The sequence below is a fragment of the Cyprinus carpio genome, chromosome B7, assembly GCF_018340385.1.
Source record: "Cyprinus carpio isolate SPL01 chromosome B7, ASM1834038v1, whole genome shotgun sequence".
In the NCBI taxonomy this organism is placed as follows: domain Eukaryota; kingdom Metazoa; phylum Chordata; class Actinopteri; order Cypriniformes; family Cyprinidae; genus Cyprinus; species Cyprinus carpio.
The window spans coordinates 41,967,836-41,988,812 of record NC_056603.1 but is presented as its reverse complement, the minus strand read 5'-3'; the positions used below and the strand labels follow the sequence as shown (position 1 = coordinate 41,988,812).

Below are 20,977 nucleotides of genomic sequence, written 5' to 3'. Positions count from 1 at the left end.
CATATTGTTATTTTTGGCTAGTTTTAGTTATTATTTTTTACCCATATACCCATCAATATCATTTTATTTGTAGGATAAAATTGTAGCATTGAATCTAAGTATTGATATTCTAATACCTCTTGTTATGAAAAAGTGTGAATTGAATGTAATGTTTTCAGACACTTAACGGCATGTTAATAAAACTTAAGTACATATTTATATGTAATTTCATAATTACTTCTATTGTTGATGTTCAAGTCCAATCAGCAATGTAGCTTTTTGTGTTATGGACTTTCCCTTTGTTTTTTGTTTTTATCTTCTTTTATGGTTGCATAGCTAATAATACCAGACAGAATGTGCTAGAAAAGCTGTCGGGATTTAGCTATATAAATAAAATATCATAGAGTGTTAAACAAAAACATTAATATTTTGTCTTTCTTTTTAACTTTACCTTGTTAAAAAGTAGACTTCCACATAAAAAGAGTACAAGTTATGAAAATAATTGCAACTGAATGAAATGCATTACAGTTTAAATTTATATTAAATTCGATTATTTGAACTTTAAAGTGCTTTTGTAGGACTTCTTTATATGTCATTTTATAATTACTTCTGTTGTTTTAGAAATATGGTAAAAGTACCGCTGAATGTACTGACAAGCATTTATGATAAACTACAATATACTTTAATGTCATTTCTATTCAGTCTTGTATCTCAGATGTTTACATATATTTGAAATTGCACATCTGTAATCATGACATTACAATTTAGTACTTTTCAAATATATTAACTTTACATGTCATATTGAATAAAACCTCTGCGCTACAGTCAAGAATGACACCTCAAACCAAGCAGCTTGATTACTAGTAAAAAGTACTTATTGTTTACAAGGGATGGCCTTTATCTGTAGTGTTTTATTGAAGAAATTTGTCATTGCACATGGTTTACAAATATCAGCACAGATGACGATGCTTTATGAACTGATTGAGAGTGTTCAGAATCGTATAAAACTATCAGCTAAGCAGTTTATGTCAAGCACTCATTAAGAATCAGCACAGAATGTTCAAATATTTCATTATTAACAAGCAGTACTCGTAGTTTTAGAGAGATGCTGCTTTTAACTCATTAGCAGATATTCAGATGGTATATTAATGTGTTAAGAATAAATGCATTCATGCCGCATTTGTCAGTGTCTGTGGTAAACGCCAGCTCCCTTCCAAAAATATATGGGACGACTGACAGCGATTTTTGAAATCACTCGTCAACTATTCCTCAGCGTCAGAAACAGTCAGTCATGTGACAGTGATGCTAGCTTTCTGAACCACGCTTCGAACTGTCACGACTCCTGTTATTGTATTTAAACCCATTATATTGATGGGTACATTAATAAAGGAATAGTTCACCCAAAAATGTAAATGTGCTGAATATTTACCCATCCTCAGGCCATCGAAGATGTAGATGAGTTTGTTTCTTCATCAGATTTGGAGAAATATAGCATTGCATCACTTTCTCAGCAGTGGATGCTCTACAGTGAATGGGTGCCGTCAGAATGAGAGTCCAAACAGCTGATAAAAACGTCACAGTAATCCACAAGTAATACAAACCACTCCAGTCCATCAGTTAACATCTTGTAAAGTGAAAAGATGTTTGTTTGTAAGAAACACATTAATCATTAAGACGTTTTAAACTTCAAACTGTTGCTTGTGGCTAAAATATAAGTCCGTAATCCATAATAATGCTTCCTCCAGTGCAGAAGTGGTCTTGTCTGAATCAGAAGAAAAATATGCACAGATTAAGCACTTTTTACAAGCCAAAACAATTCTAATCAAATATGTTGGTGGATTTTAAGAGACAACAGTTATTATGGATTATGGACACTTTTGGCCAGAAGCAACAGTTTAAATTTAAAAGCCTTGATATATTATTATTATTTTTATTTTTCATACAAACATTCAGCTTTTCATTTTAAAATATGTTAACTGATGGACTGGAGTGGTTTGTATTACTTGTGGATTATTGTGATGTTTATATCAGCTGTTTGGACTCTCATTCTGACGGCACCCATTCACTGCAGAGCATCCATTGATGAGACACTGATGCAGTGCTACATTTCTCCAAATCCGATGAAGAAACAAACTCATCTCCATCTTAGATGACCTGAGGATGAGTACATTTTAAACAAAATATAAATTTTTGTACCATTGAACCATTCCTTTTAATTCAGGGTTATTGCCAAAGACTTTTATTTAAATCTTTTATTTAAATTTTATTTAAAAATGTATATTTTTTGATTTAGGTTTCTGCCCCTATTTCTTCCATTGTACTGCCTGAAAAATCTGTAAGTCTGATCACTTAGAAAAGTAATAGGACACTTTAATCTTCCAGTTAGGGGTTGTTTCATATCACTAACCTAAGTATGAGCATTAGTAATAGCTATGCTTGACTTGGCAAAGCACCACTAATGTACAGATTTTATTTCAGTTTCAAAGTCCATACTTAATTGCTAATATGGGCCATTTAACAAGTACCCACATAGGCCTACTTTTCTAAAATAGTCACACAAGTTTCAGCTTCAAGAGAAGAGCTTACAGTCTCCATCCACACGAGGACAGTAAAGCACTTCGACCGAAGCACAGATCAGACGCTCATGTCACAAGACTGTCATTCAGCCGCCATAAAACTGACAAGCATCCATTACTGAAACTGATTGCCCACATTACAAACACATTTGGGGAATGTGGTATTATTAGGGAACTTTGTGGATGAGAGAGAGGATCACAGCTCAGTCTATGAACGTGATCGAATGGCCTTGCAGAAATCAACAGGAGAAATCAGTTAAAGGTGTGCTCGCTAATTTTTCCTCATTAAAAAGTTTGAAGTTTGAATGAATAGTACTTTGGGTAAATATGTTTATAGTGATGTGCACTCAAATGAGATGAAGACTTAAAACATAAAAAATACATATATATTTATTTCACATGGAGTGAGTGGCATCATGGGGCAGACATGTTGAGATCACATGACCATCTGAATTATTCTTGCTTAATGTTGATATCCACTTGGACATCTGGTCTCAAAATAAATAAATCATTGTTTAATAGTGCATTAATAATTATTGATTTTGTGTGAAATTTCCTCCATGCCAGTAGGTGTCAGTATAAGGCATATTGGCCAAAATGACAAAAAATGTGCTCAATTGTATGGAATGTGCACTTATTCTTTAAGTTTATTTTTACAAATTATAATGCAATATTAATTAAACAAAAGGCTATAAGTGACTTACAGATTTAAGTAATTATATATAAACATGCCTTGGAAAAAACATTACTGGTGTGCATCTTGAGACAAAACAAAGGCACTGATATATTTTAAGATCAGTCAGTGCAAGATTCTTTCAGTGGAAACAGCTCAGACTTACATTTTAGTCTGTGAAACCGGGAGGTATGTTTCTTTACACACTTAAGTACACTTTTAAAAAGTGCACTTTGTAATAATATCTAATTAAAAGTTTTATAAAATATGTTTTAATAAGCGTTTGTTGTGCTTTATGTAAGTACTTTTATTTTTAAGTGTTGGCTAACATACTAAATCAAATGTAAAGTACTTAAATATAATTTTAACTGTATTGTGTTAATTTAAAGTTAATATATTTTAAACCTCCTAAATTACAACTTCATCATAACAAATGTTATCAAATATATATAAAAAAACATAACTTACACTAAAGTCTATTTTAGTTTATGAATGATTGATATTTCACAAGCAATAGAATAATTATGAAATTACATATAAAATTGCACTTAAGTTCTACTTAAGTGTCAAAAATCACTCTAAAGTTCAGGTAATTGCATTTAGTATAAACTTTATAAACTTCAGTGTAATATTTTTCACTCTATCATCCCCGTAATAAGGACTCATTTTAAAAGCATGCTTAAGTGTACTTCTTTTTCACAAGGGAACATGGACACACAGTGAGTGCACCTTTAACTCCAGAGAGAAAACAGAAGTGTTTTTGACGTCCTCGTCCTTCTTTTCTTGTTGTCTGTTTAGGTGACAGGCTTTACTTGTTTCCCGTCAGACTTAAACTTGTTTTCCCCTCACAACTCTTTTTACCTGCCATCACAATGACAAAACAACGAGCGAGAGAGATCATTTCTTGTTTGAAGTTTGCCAGAAGTCACCACGAGAGAGCAAAAGCTCGGTTTGTCCATAAAATTAGATGGTTTTGTTCCCCAGTGAGCGGCGGGACAAGCAGTGAATGAATGGATGGATGGGCAGCTGCCAGGTGGGGTTCGCCTCTCATCCATCCATCCTGCTTTACACAGCGGTCTGTGAAGCAGCCGCAGTGAAGCTCCATGCTGCTCGGCATACAGAATTAACCCGACTTTTTAATAAGCTCAGATGCCGCTTTCCATAACACACCAATGACCTTTTCAAACAAAGAAAGTTGAGGGTACAGCATCATTTCAGTGCCTTTTAAAAATAAAGCCTCTCTTGAGATCTTCAAGAAGTCCAGAGGACCATATGGAGACCACTGAGGAGCATTTCTGTAGTTTTACATGAAGTGTCCCCAAAAAGGGTGTCAGGAATAGTTCTCCCAAAAATGAACATTTTGTCTTCACTTACCCTCATGTTGCTTGTATGACTTTCTGTGGAGCACAAGAGAAGCTATATAAAAAATTGTCAAGTAAAAATTTTGTTTTGGACCTCATGGACTGTTTTAGAAACTGTTGAAATAAATTCAACTTATTATTTTGATACAGTTTGATTTGATATTTTATTATCTAAATGCAATGATTTTTTTTAACCCTGTAAAGCCTGACATATTAAATATTAGGCCATTTTTTTTATTAATTAAAGAGACCACTTGAAACTTTATCTGCATTTAAAAGGTATGGGTTTCAGTAAAAGGTTAATATTTGATTTATAATATAAAGGTCTGATAACATTTCTTCCAAATTTCAAATAAAAATATTGTCATTTAGAGTTTTTTTTTTTTTTTTTTTGCAGAAAATGACAGTTGGTCAAAATAACGTTTTCTTTTGTTGTAATTAAACGGGTTATTAACGCTTTTAAAGTTAAAACTTTGGTAACTAAATGGATAACTAAAACTTTGGTAACTAAAACTTTGTCTAAAATGAATATAAACATGCCATTTTTTTATTTTTTATTTTGACCAATTGTCATTTCATGCTCTAAATGACAGCATTTGTTTAAAATTTGGAAGAAATGTCATCGGTAGTTTACAAAATAAAATAAAAATTATGTTTTACTCAAACATACAACTATAAATCTACATAACTTTTTGTCTTATTACCAGCCAAAATATCTAAAAATGCTTAAATCAAGAAATATTTTCTAGACAAGTAAAAATTATTGTCTTGTTTTAAGACAAAACAAGTCTAAATCAAGTTAGTTTTTGCTTAGAACAAGCAAAATAATCTGCCAATAAGGTAAGCAAAATAATATTGTTTTCTGTTTGAAATAAGATTATTTTGCTTACCACATTGGCAGATTATTTTGCTTGTTCTAAGCAAAAACTAACTTAATTTTGTTTTTCCTGAAAACAAGACAATCATTTTTACTTGTCTCGAAAATCCTTCTTGATTTAAGAATTTCTAGATATTTTGGCTGGAAACAAGACAAAAAAAAATTTAAGTAAGAAAAGCATTTTTTGCAGTGAAAAGCCTGATGATCATATTTGATTTTCACATTTGTTACATGATTTTTCTAAAAAATTATGCATGGGTAATCAAGTAAACCTAAGCTGCTTCAGTCTGGTAAGTGTTCATTGTGAAATATTACTAACAATATAAAAGTTATTCTTATGTTTGCTTCATATAAATTAGATTTCACAGCAAAAAGATACGTGAAGCACAAGCTGAATGTGGATGATTGTACAATTATATTAAAATGTCTTTTACTTGCTAAAAATTCCATCAATCAGACGACAGAAAGCATGTAGTAGATTGTGTGCAGCAGGATTTATCAAAGTTTGATCATTTAGAGGCTTTAGAAATGTGCATAGCATAGAAATTCAAAAATGTTCTGTGGCCACTATATAATCCATGCAGCTTATATTGCTGCCATAGTTCTTGTTCTTCTCCTGTGTATTATATTTCATAGCACAGTGGCTCTAGAAAGCGGTGTGTAACCGGATCAGACGGCGGTGGCCGTTCTCCAGCAGATAGTGCTCAGTCCACTGTGGCAAACATATGGCATTAACCCCTGATGCATGCAGTCAGTACTAATGAAGACAGATGAGTGTGGCCCATCGGATCCGTTTCACTCTAAATCTGTCATCTTTTGTGTGGGAGAGCTGTGTGTGTTTGTGTTTGAGTGAGATTTTGGATTCATCACTGATCGCTGAAATCCTCCGGAGTTATTAATTTCTTTCATCACATGTTGTGTCGTCTTCATTCTGCAAAGACAGTAGAGAAACTGCATCTGAGGAAGGTGTTTTTACATGCTGCAAATAATGCATTTACACAGAAAGAGTAAGTATGAATATATGAACTGCATATTTCTGTGCTGCTTTAATGCAACAGTGCGCATTTATACCATATAAACTGCACACATCCTGAAGTCCCAAGCCAGCTACACTGTAATAGAATTAAAACAACTTTAAATAAATTGCAACATTTTTATATATTTTGTTACATTTACAACATATAATTACTGTTTTGCATAAATATTAATAAACACATATTTGCATAAATTTAAACAGGAAAGAAAGAAATCTCACTGAGATTAAAATCTCTTTTGCAGGAGTGTTCTGGCCAAGATACGATATTACAAACATTTGCAGGTCACCAAGTAAAATATCTAAAAGGCACTTTTTGTGAACTCAGTGAATAATTTTTTTGAATCAAACAACAGAGATAATGTGGTAAAAAACAAAATGGTCTTATATATAGTTAGGTACCAATGCATTTTCCTTTGAACAGCAAGAGAGGACCAAGCAACTCTACTGTATAATGTTCAATGATGTGTTAAATGTTTACAATCAGTGATAAACCTTAAGGCACCATGATACACAGTGTCTAAAGAGGAAAGAAGATAAGAATTGATTAGAATTGAATTTATGTAAAATAACTGAAAAACTATATTAAATTTAAATCATTTTAAATTAAATGTAAAATTGATTGAATTTTACAAAATTACATATTTCTATAAGGCTTTCAATCCATATATTCTCGCATGGAAATACAATATATATTTATATGTAATTAAATTGATTTACACATCATTTTACATATATTACATATTTTATATTATTACATTATTTTTTAAAATAGCACAATTATTTACAGTTAATTCATTTTAAATGTCATTTTTATAAATGTCATTTTATTTGACTTTATGGAAAGTATTACAAACTGTGTGTGTTACAAATCTTGTAATTTGTTTAGTATTTACATTTAATTCATTTTAAATGAAATGTAAAATTGATTTAATTTTTGAGCTGTAATCAGCTCCTTCTCTGAGTGGCCCACCCCTCCTGTCCCTTCACGCTCGCTCTCATTGGTCAGACCAGCTGACCGTCCAATCCCTCTTAAATGCCGTGGCATTTGGCAAATGCTAGTGAATTCTGACATTCACCAACTTTTGGGGCATGTTTTGCAGTCGGCACTGCCCCATAAATATGGATGGTGATTCATAAGGAAGTATTTGGGCTTCCCGTCGTCCCACAAATAAGCCGCATGCAGTGTTTAACCTTTTAGCTGAATGCTCTGCAATATGGGTCAGTAATCCAGCAGAATAGACAGCAGTGAAGCAGAAAAACTGACGGGCCGTCACACTCTTCTCTCAGCTGGATGCCTTTGTCGTGTGTGTTTTATTCGCTCGTGTGGTATTTGAAACTTTTAATCTTCCAGATGCATGCTTTGTCACTGTGTGCGCCTTCTGTGTAAATGTATAAGAGGTGTAATTAATCATTTTGGAAAATTATCATTGGATTTAGCATTGAGTATCGTAACAAAAGTTTGGAATAGTTAAGATTTTGATCAAAAATGCAGTAAAAACAGTAATATTGTGAAATATTATTATCATTTAAAATAACTGTTTTCTATTTAATTATGTTTTAAAATGTAATTTATTCCTGCTAACAAACCTAAATACTCATCAAGAAACATTTCTGATTTTTATCAGTGTTGAAAACAGTTAAATTGCATTAAATTGCATTAAATTGATCAAAAGGGGGACAGTAAAGACATTTATAGTGTTTCAGAACGTGTGCTGCTGAATTTTTTAGTGGGAACTGTGATACACTACCATTTTTTATTTAAATTGAAATTGATCAAAAGGGGGACAGTAAAGACATTTTGCATTAAATTGATCAAAAGGGGGACAGTAAAGACATTTATAGTGTTTCAGAACGTTATAATCATCAAACAATCCTGGAAAAAACTAAAACATTGATTTATTTTATCATTGAAGACTGGAGTAATGATGCTGAGAATTCAACTTTGATCACAGTAATAAATTGCACTTTAAACGATATTAAAACTGAAAATAGTTATTTTAAATTATAATAATATTTCACATTTTTTTATTTTTGCTGTATTTTTAGTCTGATAAATACAGCATAACAACATATACAAACCGTAAAAACACATAAAAAAAAAATCATAATTATTATTATTTTTTTTTACTTTTGACCGGTAGTCTATGTTTTTTTTTTCTTTTTTCTCCCACCTGTTTTATAACCTATTTATTTATTTCTTTATTTATTTATTTATTTATATTGATATTAAGTTTAAAGTTAGAGTAAGGATTAGAGGTATATATAATAATAATATAATAAATATATATATTGTTTTATGTCAGCCCACTTCCACCACAAAATAAAAAATAAAAAAGGTAATTGTGACTTTCCTTGCAATTCTAAGATATGAACTCTTGTAATTTTGTTTATTTGTTTCTACCATGGAATAAAAAAGAAAAAAGCTTTTTATCTCACAATTATGACATTTCTTCTTAGAATTCCCTGTTTATATCTTGAGATTCTGAAAAAAAAAAAAAATCAGAATTAGGAGAAAAAAAAATCGCTGTTACCTTTTCTTTCTTTCTTGTCTTTTTTTCATCCTGTGGTGTAAACAAGCTTCCATACATGTTCTTAGTAGGACAAACTTTGACATTTTTCATCAGATTGAAATATATAAGAAATTGATGTTTGTCAAGGAAAAGTGTGAACTCGTATAGTTCAAACTTATGGAATTATAAAATATAATTATTTTTATTATTATTATATTAATTATCTCTTTTTTTTGTTTAAGGTATAACCACACCTTGTAAATAAAAAAAAACTTTGAAAGCTATTTTTACAGCAAAAGTGCCAGAATATCTTTATATATTGTCTGAGAATATAAAATAAAAGTTGAGAACCACTGCATTAACAGGCACCACTAAAAAGAGTATAAATCAGTGAATTGAACCGCTGAGATCTTCACAGTTTCCTGCCGCACCTCAGTATGAACTGTTCAGTGAGCTTCACGGCGGTGGTAAATCACACATTAGCCGCTCAGGCAGGACTGTGTGTTATTAGCACCGACACAGTGACCATTCATCTTCTCTGTCCCCTGATTGGCTCAGATGACAGGACAGGAAGAGGAGGACCATCGCCGTGGGAGCAGGACACAGCTGGCGATGACATGTGGCCCGCTCCGGAGGAGGAGGACACACCTGTCACCCCTGACATCGGGGAGGAGAGCGTCTTGTGCGGGACAGACACTGGGAGGATGACTGATGGACAGGTCAGGGCCGAGGTGAAGGAGGGTCCTGTGGAAAAAAAACACGTTCCGGTCAGGAAACGGAGGGAAGCCCAGCTGTGGAAGAGGGCCAGGTTTTGGTGGAGGATCCTGCACAGATAGCTTCAGTTACTCTTGAGCAAACCGTCAGGGAAAGCGCAGACTTTCACGCCTCTGTGGGACTGAAGAGAGCTGCTTTAAAGATATTCCTGAAGGTTCCTGCATTAAGATGGAGCCTATTGAGCAAAGCGACTCTGTTCTGTTATAGGAGCGGAAATGAAGGTCTTAAAACTGCCTAAATGTTGCAATTTATTGTTTAGATACAAAGCAGCTGAATAAAAAAATATAAACGAATTGAGATTAAACATAGTATGCAATACTGAAGCCAATAAACCCCTTGATTTTCAATGTTTTGCCTGTCATTCAAAAATTATATTTAGTAGTTATATAGTCAAATATCAAATAAATCAAAAAACAAAACATATAATCAAAAAGAAAAAAAAATATAAAATATTATCCTGAAATACAAAAAAAAAAAAAAAAAACAAAAAATGGGGTAAGAAAAATAAAGAAAAATAAACACTTGTATTTATGAAGTTGCAATTTAGTGCATTTAATATATAAAATAACTTTAAATGCAATATCAAATAACACACTAGTTTTAAAATTATAATCAAGTACTCAACATGTCATCAGTATGTTCAACACATCAAAATAAATGTACTTAAAAATATATTTTTTTAAAATATCATGATTTAAAATGTACTTTGAAGCAAAACATTTAATTTGGTATTTAATGCAAAGTGTCCTTTTTATATGTGTACTTAAGTGTGTTAAGAAACAGTCATGAAAGAGTCTTTAAGTACACCTTTCATATTATATTATCTGCAAGTAGTTTTTTTTTTAATATATATTTTAAGATGAAGTACAAGACTAGTGCACATTCAATAAAATCACTCTTCTTTTGAATAATTGTGACCTAACATTATTGCCTTCTCTCTCTTTCATGTGATTCAGGATGGACTCAGCAGCAGCTGCTCCTGACTGTAAACACGTCTGAAGACAAAGACTGCTTGTTCTGCAGCAGCCAGGCGTTTTCTCTTGTAATCTCCCTCAGTATTACACAAACACAGGCCCACTGCGGGCAGCGTTATGGCTTTTGGGAAACAGATGTAGTCAGAGCTAATGGACTCATGAGGCTCTCTGCAGGATGAGGTTAGGCCAGCTCAAGAATGGTTAAGCAGGAGAAAAAAATAACATTTTGCATTTAAAAAATACAGCTACACTGTGTGAGGGTTTGCCCTCTAGCGGTTAAAAATAGAACTGCATGCCTCTTGCGGAAGAAGACAGTTTTGGTTGTGCTTCGGCTCTGCTCACATCCTCCATGTGAATGAATGTGGTTCAGCGCTGATGTAGGCTACACATGGAAACATGACAATTTTGTGTTTTGTGCCCGACAGCACAGAAATGTAAGTATTATGGGCACATATATATATGTAGATAGATAGATAGATAGACAGACAGACTGATATATTATTTGCATTACTATACGGAGTAAACAATTTTTACTCCGTATTCACCCAGTTTTCAGTCAGGAATTGCTAGTAAATTTCACAAACAATTACAAAAAATGGTAAGCAACACATTAAATTAAGCTTGGAATTTTGAAGCAGAAATACTAAAATAGTATTTTCTCATAAAACATACTCCAATAATCCAAAAAAAAAAAATAAAAAAAAAATAGATATATAGATTATATATATATATTATATATATATATATCCATATAAAGTATATAGGTTTTGTAAATGATACATATATATTTTCATATTATGTAAACTTTAGGTAATAGGCCTAATATCTTTCTAGTGTATCTACACTTTCAGGAAAGAAAAAGGTACAAAAACTGGGGCTGTGCCCTTTCAGAAGATACTCATATTATGTAAACTTTAGGTAATAGGCCTAATATCTTTCTTTAAGGTACTAATATGAATCCCTTAAGGCTTTGTAAAGGGTACCACGCCAGTAACAGATTTTGTACCATAAAAGCAAGATAAAGAGCACTAGTTACAGTGCAGCATGAGTTCAGTCATGAGTGAGCCTGCGCTGTAGGATCTCAACACAAGTAGATGGTGAAGTGCTGTCACAGACGAGTCCCCTGCTGCCACTGACTGCTGGAACACTTCTTAACTAGGACTAGATGTGACAGCGGTTGAGTCCTCTGTTCTCCTGCTTCGACAGCTCGTCACTCACTGTCTGCACACTGTTACACATATTCAACAGCTGCTTTCTCTTGCTCTTTGGTCCTATTAGACAAGAAACACTACATTTGTACAGTATTCATACTCTGTTGAATTATTCATTGGGAAACATTAAAATATTCAGAAACATGGTTGTGTGAAATCTTGAGGGATTCATTGTACAGGAGCACATGCATTTTGAGAAGCCTGCTTAAGTTCCTACTCATAAATAATTAAAATAATGGATTTCGATGGAAGTGTCTCTTTTTTTATCAACTTTTGTTTTATTAAAGAAAAGACAGAAATTACAAAGGAAAACTATTATCTTCTTGGTAAAATATATAATATTTGACTTTTAAAACATTTTTTGCATATTTAGTTCAGAATATTAAACACATTATCATATTAAGATGAAATACATAAATTAAGCCATCAATTTATTCATATTTGGATTTATTGTGCTAATACCAGTGTTTTGTGAGAGATCAGAAAGTAACCAGAGAAGCAGGTGAAATGTGTAAGAAAACATCTGGAAAGCCTGTTGCTCTTGTTATGTAATCTTTATGTAAAGTTATGCTATTTTAATATTTTAATGATAATTTGCTGAAAATGTCCTAAACTTTAGGCCATCCAAGATGTAGATGAGTTTGTTTCTTCATCAGATTTGGAGAAATGTAGCATTGTATCACTTGCTGGTTCCTCTGCAGTGAATGGGTGCCGTCAGAATGAGAGTTCAAACAGCTGATAAAAACATAAAAATAATTCACAACACAACTCCAGTCCATCAGTTAACATCTTGTAAAGTGAAAATCTGTGTGTTTGTAAGAAACAAATCCATCGTTAAGGCATTTTTACTTTAAAACGTTGCTTCTGGCTAAAATTCATGTCCATAATATCCATAATAACGTTTCCTCCAAGTGAAAAAGTCCAACTCCTGTTGTCTCTCAAATCAAAATAAACACACATATTTGTTTAGAACCGTTTTGGACTGTTTTCTCTTTTAAACGGTGGTTAATCTGTTCATATTTTCTCCTGATTCATATGAGATGACTTTTCCACTGGAGGAAGCATTATTATGGATAATGGACTCATATTTTAAATAAAAGAAATGGTTTATGGCATTCACGATGGATTTATTTCTTACACACATGCAGATTTTTACTTCACAAGATGTTAATTGATGGACTGGTGTGGTGTGGATTACTTGTGGATTATTGTGATGTTTTTATCAGCTGTTTGGACTCTCATTCTGACGGCACCCATTCACTGCAGAGCATTCATTGATGATGCAAGGCTACATTTCTCCAAATCTGATGAAGAAACAAACTCATCTACATCTTAGATGACATGAGGATGAGAACATCTTCAGCAAAGTTTCATATTTAAGTGAACTATTTCTTCAAGAAATGTACTACAGTAACAACTCAGAGTTCTGTTTTGCTCTAAGCTGTGAGCAATGGAAATAGTAGTTTTGCTTGTAAGCTTATATCTACCAATATTTATGGACTATGGAGTCAGTCTCTCATCAGGCATGTGCAGCGTGCATGAATCAGAAAGTGTATACAGCTCACAGCTTTGAATACATCAGCTCACAGTAAAATATTATAATTATTTTTTAGCTGACGATATCTGGCAAACACTAGAGCAATCCCGAATCAGACTTTATGCATAAACATTATTAGTTCAAGCACAGCACTAATCCTAAACTCAAATCTGTTCTCTTAGCCCATGGCGGCCTCTCACAGCAGACATCACATCTCCCTTCTGAAAGTAATTCATTGCATCCAATTATTTCAGCGCTTCTCCGTTCAATAGTACTGTCCCAAATAGACCTTAAGAGGAAGCGCACGGCGCATTGCGTTTTATACCCTTTTTTATATTCTGTTTGATTTGTTTATGCCTTGGGAATTGAGGCAGCTTGTCTGTCGGTGGTTGTTCAGCACAAATCATGAATCCCTGTCTCTCAGTGGCCAGGAAAACTTCTTGACTTATTCTGGATTTCAGATATTATTTAAAGTGTGTGGAAGTCATGCCATTTCTGTTGGCTGGTATTGAATACATACACATACACATCAATATAACAAGTTTGGAAACAATGGAAGTTAAATATGTAATAAAAAATTAGACACTTTTTTAAAATGTACTGCGACATACTACAAGTATGACATGCTTAAACAAAAGAGCACTGTAGTCTATTTGCATGAATTGTTATTGCACTGATGTTGATCAGGTGGTAATGGTTATGCAATGTGATATTTGGCCCAGTTTCACATTATCTGCTCAAAATACTTTTGCAGAATGGGAACAGAGGCAGCTTTTGTCACAGTGGTACAGCAGTCTAGACTGCATCTTAGGACTGTTCATTTTAAGAATGCATTTATTACCACTTACGGCCCTCGTTTTGGCTAAACTTACCCCCCAAATACTGATCTGTTTCTTTTATTTAATGCTTTGATATTGTGTGTATTTACATAGATGTACATTGGCTGAAACTGGCATGGTAAACCGCCAACTTGGTAAAATTTACACCCGTAAATGTTTCATATCACTGAAAACACTAGAACTATTGCATTTAAGGTCTAAAAAACCCATTGCTGGATGAGCTTTAGGTAAAAATGGCTGAAGAGCACCCGAATGTTAAATAATATTGTTTGTAATGGCAATAAATTCAGGAAATTTCAAGGTATTTTTTAATATTATATTAAAGCCCAGACAAAAAAAAAAAAAAAAAAAAAAGAAATATGTATACTACATTTACAACTTTATTGAAGTCAATGGTTCCATGAAGAGCATTTATCCAATGGAGTCTTTCCATTACACAAAAGTTCTTTATATTGTTCTAAAAAAACAAAAACAACAGCAACAACAAAAAAAGACTCTTTTATGCAATGTTCTTTGGGGAACCAGAATGGCTCTTCTGTTGAATTGCTACAAAACTCTTTTGGAAGTTTTAACAGGATAGTTCAGCCAAAAAAAGAAAGTTATGCCATCAATTAATGATCTTCCACTGGTTCCAAACCTTTCTTCTGTTATTTTGAAGAATGTTGGTAATCGGTTGACAACAGCCATTGACTTACATAGCATTTTTTCCATACTAAGGAAATCAATGACTGTTTGGTTGCCAACATTCTTCGAAATGTCTTCTTTTGTGTTCTACAGAAGAAAGAAACTCATTCCATGAGAGTGAATAAAACACACAATTTTCATTTTTGCCTAAACGATCCCTTTAAGGTTAATAATTATGGACCCATTTCAAACACGGTTCCTAAATTTAAACAGTATCAAGTATCAATCAAAGAAACAATGCATTATTTCTTCTGCTCCTCTCATCTTTTACTCGTTTCCCTCCTCCACCTCTTCCCTAGGGAGCCCTTCAGTCTTCTGCCACAGACTAGGAGTAGTAATGCCAATCACACAGCCAGCGATTCTCTTCCCAGCATTCCCACTGCGTTTGCTCTCCTCATCCGTCCCCATTCCCAGATCATCCTCCTTCTCATGAACCACCACGGCGCGTCCCAGAATGGACTCACCCCCAAACAGCTTGGCCTCCGGGAGCTTCTGGAACTTCCTTATAACTCCTTGCTCAGAAACAAAGTTGCCCAGGTCTCCGGGATGACCGGGATGGTCGACTGCCCGCGGATTGTAATGAGGACCAGCAGTGACGCATCCCTGACTGAGGTCTCCGTACTGATGGATGTGGATGGCGCGCGCTTGCTGATCATCGGCAGGCAAACCACGGAGGTGGATTTTCACTTCTAGAGTTCCATTGGGAAAGATCTGCTTGAAGAGCACCTGCCCAAAGATCTGTGGCTGGCTTGGTGGTAAATTAGGGACGGGATTTACTTCACAAGTGGCGTAGATTGTGTTGTTGAACTCCACGACTTCTGGCTTTGGAGCTTCGGCGATCTCATGAACAGGACTGTCAGAGGACGATCCACTTTGTATATGCAGCACCAGCAATATCAGAGGGAGCTGTAGGATGATTTTCTCCATGTTGCTGTTTAAAGCCTAGAATGAAGAGTGGAATCAGTGAAATCATGCAATTTTAGCAATGTAGTGTTTTTGATAGAGGTGCAATTCAGGGAAATATTTTTTGTTCTTCTCTTCTCTGCATTAGGCACATTACAAATCTTTCTTCCAGGGAGCTTTGTGAGGGGAAGTTGCATTAGCTTGAAATAGCACAGCCAGATTAGATTGCATTAATGGCAAAACAGCACAACCGTATGATTTTTTTTTTTTTTTTTTTTAAATGCTGAACAACAAATGTTCTTTGTATTGAATGTGCACTTGTAGTGTGCTTCAAATCTTGAAAGTATATTTAAAAATAAAAAACATGTACTTGCACTTAAGTGTGCTTAAAGAGAGACACTTTCATGACTGTGTTTCTTAACACACTTAAATATACTAAATAATGTCAAATTAAAAGTTACTTTAAGTAGATTTTAAATTAGATCATGTTTTAATTTTTTTTTTTATTGCTTTAAAATACAGTTGACACACTAAAGCACATAATGGTAAAAGTGTTATTCAATATTCCATTTAAAGTTAAGATATTTTAAATGCACTGAATTGCAACTCCATCATTATAAATGTCATCTACATTTTTTTGCTATAAATTCTTGTCAGTACATACAGCAGTACTTTAACCATATTTCTAAAACAACAGAAGTAATTATAAAATTACATATAAAGAAGTCCTACAAAAGCACTTTAAAGTTCAAATAATCGAATTTAATATAAATTTAAACTGTAATGCGTTTCATTCAGTTGCAATTATTTTCATAACTTGTACTCTTTTTATGTGGAAGTCTACTTTTTAACAAGGGAAAGTTAAAAAGAAAGACAAAATATTAATGCTTTTGTTTAACACTCTATGATATTTTATTTATATAGCTAAATCCCAACAGCTTTTCTAGCACATTCTGTCTGGTATTATTAGCTATGCAACCAAAAAAGAAGATAAAAACAAAAAACAAAGGGAAAGTCCATAACACAAAAAGCTACATTGCTGATTGGACTTGAACATCAAGTCAATATTTGCACCATCAACATCAAGTCGATATTTGCACCAGCTATCAATGAAAAAAACAAAACAAAAAAACATTGAAAAACAGCGAAGATACATTACCGTATTAAAATGTTGTCCTGAAACAGTGTGCAGACTGAAAATTGCAGTCACAAGGTTTTTGCAAAGCTTAATCCGTGTGCTGGGGTCGAGAGAACATCCACTTGTGATCAAACTTTGTATTATTGATTGGCTGCTCTTCTGAGAACTCATGTAGAGCTTAAGTTAACCATGATAACACTCCTAGTTATGTTTGGTTACAATTATTTTACAGTACAGACAGTCTCAAAGTTTTTATGTAAATAAGGCATATTAACCCTCATGTTGTGTTCCAGTCATTTTGACACAGGGAGGTTTTTTTTTTTATTTATTTATTTTTTTTTGTTGCCAAAAATGCTAGTTAATATTATCACATTAGACTAAAACTTACTGATTTTGCCTTCACAGTGAATATTTACTTCTCTTTTTTTCCCCCTTTAGAATTTTTGTACTTTGAGATATTTTCCCTCTATATTGTTACACTTAAGTCAAAAACTACGGAAGAGGATTAGGGCCAAGCAATAATAAAAAAATAAAACCATCTCGAGATTAAAGTCATTATATTGCGAGATTAAACTCATTAAATTTTGAGAAAAAAAAAGTCGAAATACAATCTTGCGAATAAACTCATTAAATATCGAGAATAAAGTCGTTGTGTTTCGAGATTAAACTCGTTATATTTCGAGAAAAAAAGTCCAAATACAATCTTGAGAATAAACTACTTAAATATCGAGACTCACGTTGTTGTGTTTCGAGATTAAAAACTCGTTAAATTTCGAGAAAAAAAAAAAAATACAATCTAAATACAATCTTGAGAAAAGTCGTTGTGTAACGAGATTACATTAAATATCGAGAATCAAGTTGTTGTGAATTCGAGATAAACTTTGTTAAATTTCGAGAAAAAAAAAATTTCGAAAAACAATACAATCTTGAGAATAAACTCATTACATTACACGCCATTAATGGCAATGCCGTATGGTTTTAATTTATCATAGCTGTCCAAGTCCCAGAGTGCATTTGGGTGAAGCCAGCGATAACCTTGCATTTGTCCTCTGGTTGTCATTTCATGTTGGACAAAAGCGAGTAGCCTACATCGCGCAAATTGGACTGATTTTTTCTTCTAAAAAGACCTAGCCGCTTGCAAATTCTCTTTAAAGTTCGTATGCTAATTATTATTCTGTCATAATTAGCTAAAGTTGATAGTATTTCTTTGTTACTGAAAGAAAGTCTAAAATATAGCTTGACTAAGTGATCCAACTCTGCCATGTACTCTATCAGTAGGCTATACAATGAACACTGATCGAATGCGTTATTCTCTACATTTCATTTCGACTTTTTTTTCTCGAAACACAACGACTTTATTCTCGAAATTAAATGAGTTTATTCTCACGATTATTTTGACTTTTTTTTCTCGAAATTTAACGAGTTTTTTTCTCGAAACACAACGACTATGTTCTCGATATTTAATGAGTTTATTCTCAAGATTGTATTTTTTATTACTTTTTTTTAATCCTCGAATAACAACTTGCCTCCAAATGGGCAGTTTAATCTCGCAATTTTATTTTAATGACTTTTATCTCGAGATGGTTTTATTGTCAGAAATATTATATGGATAATGTCCTGGATATATTTTCTTTTTATAACAGGTGCAGGTTTTGGTATATATATATATATATATATATATATATATATGTATATAAATATATATATATATTTTTTTTTTTTTCTCAAAAACAAAAACATAAGTTCAGATCAATGAGGCCTACAACTAGTTGAGTCCAAAAAGAAATACAAAACCTATGCAAACTGAAAGAAGACAAGTTGACAAAAAGATTGAATCCAGGATTTGGAAATATTATAGCATCATGAGAGATTTACAAACAATTATTAAAAGGCTGGTCATTTTTGACCAGGAACACCAAATTAGGACAAGGATTTTCAGCACAGCATTTGTTATATAAGAGTTACATTTGTTGTTAGATGTGCTTCAGCTGTTAGTTATCTTACAGAAAACTGATTTTACAAAGCCACCAACATGCTCTGTAAATGCTTCTCCACTTGAAGTTCATTCATAAACCACGCTTCATAAGGGACTGTCGTAAGTGAATATCTCACAGTTCTTCTGTTTCAAGAAACCATTTCTGCAGACTCTTTCCTGAGCCTGACAAGCCACATGCAAATGGCCTGTTATTTAATTGTCTGTGAAAGCAGAAATAAAAATGGCCAGTATTTCAGATTTATACAGAGAGCAGTGCAAAGTCTTGTTAACGTTAACTTTGTTTTTCCCATCACCATCAATTCCCAGCCGCGAGCAATGATCCTGTTGCTATTATGAAGCTTGTTAGCCATGCCTAGGCTGTGTAATTACCGGTGTCGACGGCAATGATTGTCTTCTGCACTAGCTGATTCATTACAGTAGATTATCATAGTCTGAATGTACAGGAGCTGTCTGAGATGTACAAGTGCTCAGTACATTCTGAGACTTCATTCAGGACACTCTCAAGGAATGCCAGTTCAGGTTTTGATCATTTCTCAATTATATATTGGATAGAAATATATTAACTGTTGACTAAACACATTATATGGGAATACTACTGTAAAGTGATTTCTGAAAATCTTCACATAAATAACATGCATAGTAAAAATTGGATATTTGCTGCAGGCAATAACATCAGACTTGTGTTAATATGTTATAGATAATTTATGTCTGAGACATCTTTTAGTGAAAGCGGTAGTTCATCCAGAAATAAACATTCAATTATTTACTCACCTGCAGGTCACGTTTCCTGTTAGTTTCTGATCTGTTTCCCTGTTCTGTTTATGTTTAAGTCTGTCAACTTTCTAATTTAATTAGTTTAGTTCTCCTTGGCTCCCTGCTTGTTTGTTTCCATGGTTACTGATTATTTTGAGTCCTCAGTTCAGGTGTGTCTTGTTTGGTTCTTCCTTTGTTCTACTTTGTATTTAAGCCCTCAGTTTTCCTTTCACCTTTGTTTTGCATTGATTCTGTTGCTGTTTGTTTTGAGTTGGAGCGGTTGTATTTTCTCCTGCTTTATGTTTTGTGCTATATTAAAAAGACTGCCAAGGATCTCCTTCATTGTGTGCTTTATTACAGCCCTCAACCCATTACAGCATATTGTTGTAAACTGGAAAAACTTTTTTTCTGAAAAGCATAAATGTAGATAAAACCTGCATACTCCTGTATGCACATAATTGTATTGAATGTGCACTTGTAATTTAGGACAGGAAGAGCCACATCCAAACCGACAATGTGTTTATTAGATCCAGTACCCACTAAATTACCGAAAGAGATATTATCTGTAGCAGAAAAAACACTTCTCAATATTATTAACTCGTCGTTATGTCTAGGACACATCCCAAAGCCCTTCAAGATTGCGGTTATTAAGCCTCTTATTAAGAAACCACAACTAGATCCTAGTGAACTAGCAAATAACTGACCCATTTCAAATCTCCTGTTTTATGGCTAAATATGCTCCTTTCTGCAAAAAAAAAAAAAAAAATATATATATATCTATGAATAATTTCAGACCTTATCATAGAACAGAAACTGCACTTGTTAAAATTACAAATAACTTGCTTCTTGCATCAGACCAAGGCTGCATCTCATTGCTAGTTTTATTTGATCTTAGTGCTGCGTTCAACATTATAGATCATGACATACTCATAGATAGATTACAAAACTATACAGCTATTCAAGGGTAGGCTTTAACATGGTTTCAATCCTACCTGTCTGATCATTATAACTTTGTTTATTTTAACGGGGAGTCATCTCAATTAACTCCAGTAAAGTATGGAGTGCTGCAAGGATCTGTCCTAGGCCCTCTACTATTTTCAATATATGTTGCCCCTTAGTAATATTATTTGAAAATATGGGATTAGTTTCCACTGTT

The 20,977-nt window shown here is 33.4% G+C and overlaps 1 protein-coding gene across 2 annotated transcripts; it reads right to left on the bottom strand.

The window, feature by feature from the left end:
• Window positions 1-14,709: 14,709 nt before the first annotated feature.
• LOC109065717 (extracellular superoxide dismutase [Cu-Zn]-like) lies at window positions 14,710-19,996 on the bottom strand. Of its 2 annotated transcripts, none has more exons than XM_042728711.1 (2): window positions 19,840-19,996; window positions 14,710-15,973 (listed from the first exon to the last, which is right to left on the bottom strand). In XM_042728711.1, the coding sequence occupies exon 2, from the start codon at window positions 15,956-15,958 to the stop codon at window positions 15,299-15,301; it is 660 nt and encodes a 219-aa protein (XP_042584645.1). In that variant the 5' UTR covers window positions 15,959-15,973; window positions 19,840-19,996; the 3' UTR covers window positions 14,710-15,298. The 2 variants fall into 2 exon arrangements, with proteins under 2 accessions (XP_042584645.1, XP_018938269.1); XM_019082724.2 differs by lacking the exon at window positions 19,840-19,996 and adding an exon at window positions 17,094-17,258.
• Window positions 19,997-20,977: the final 981 nt, after the last annotated feature.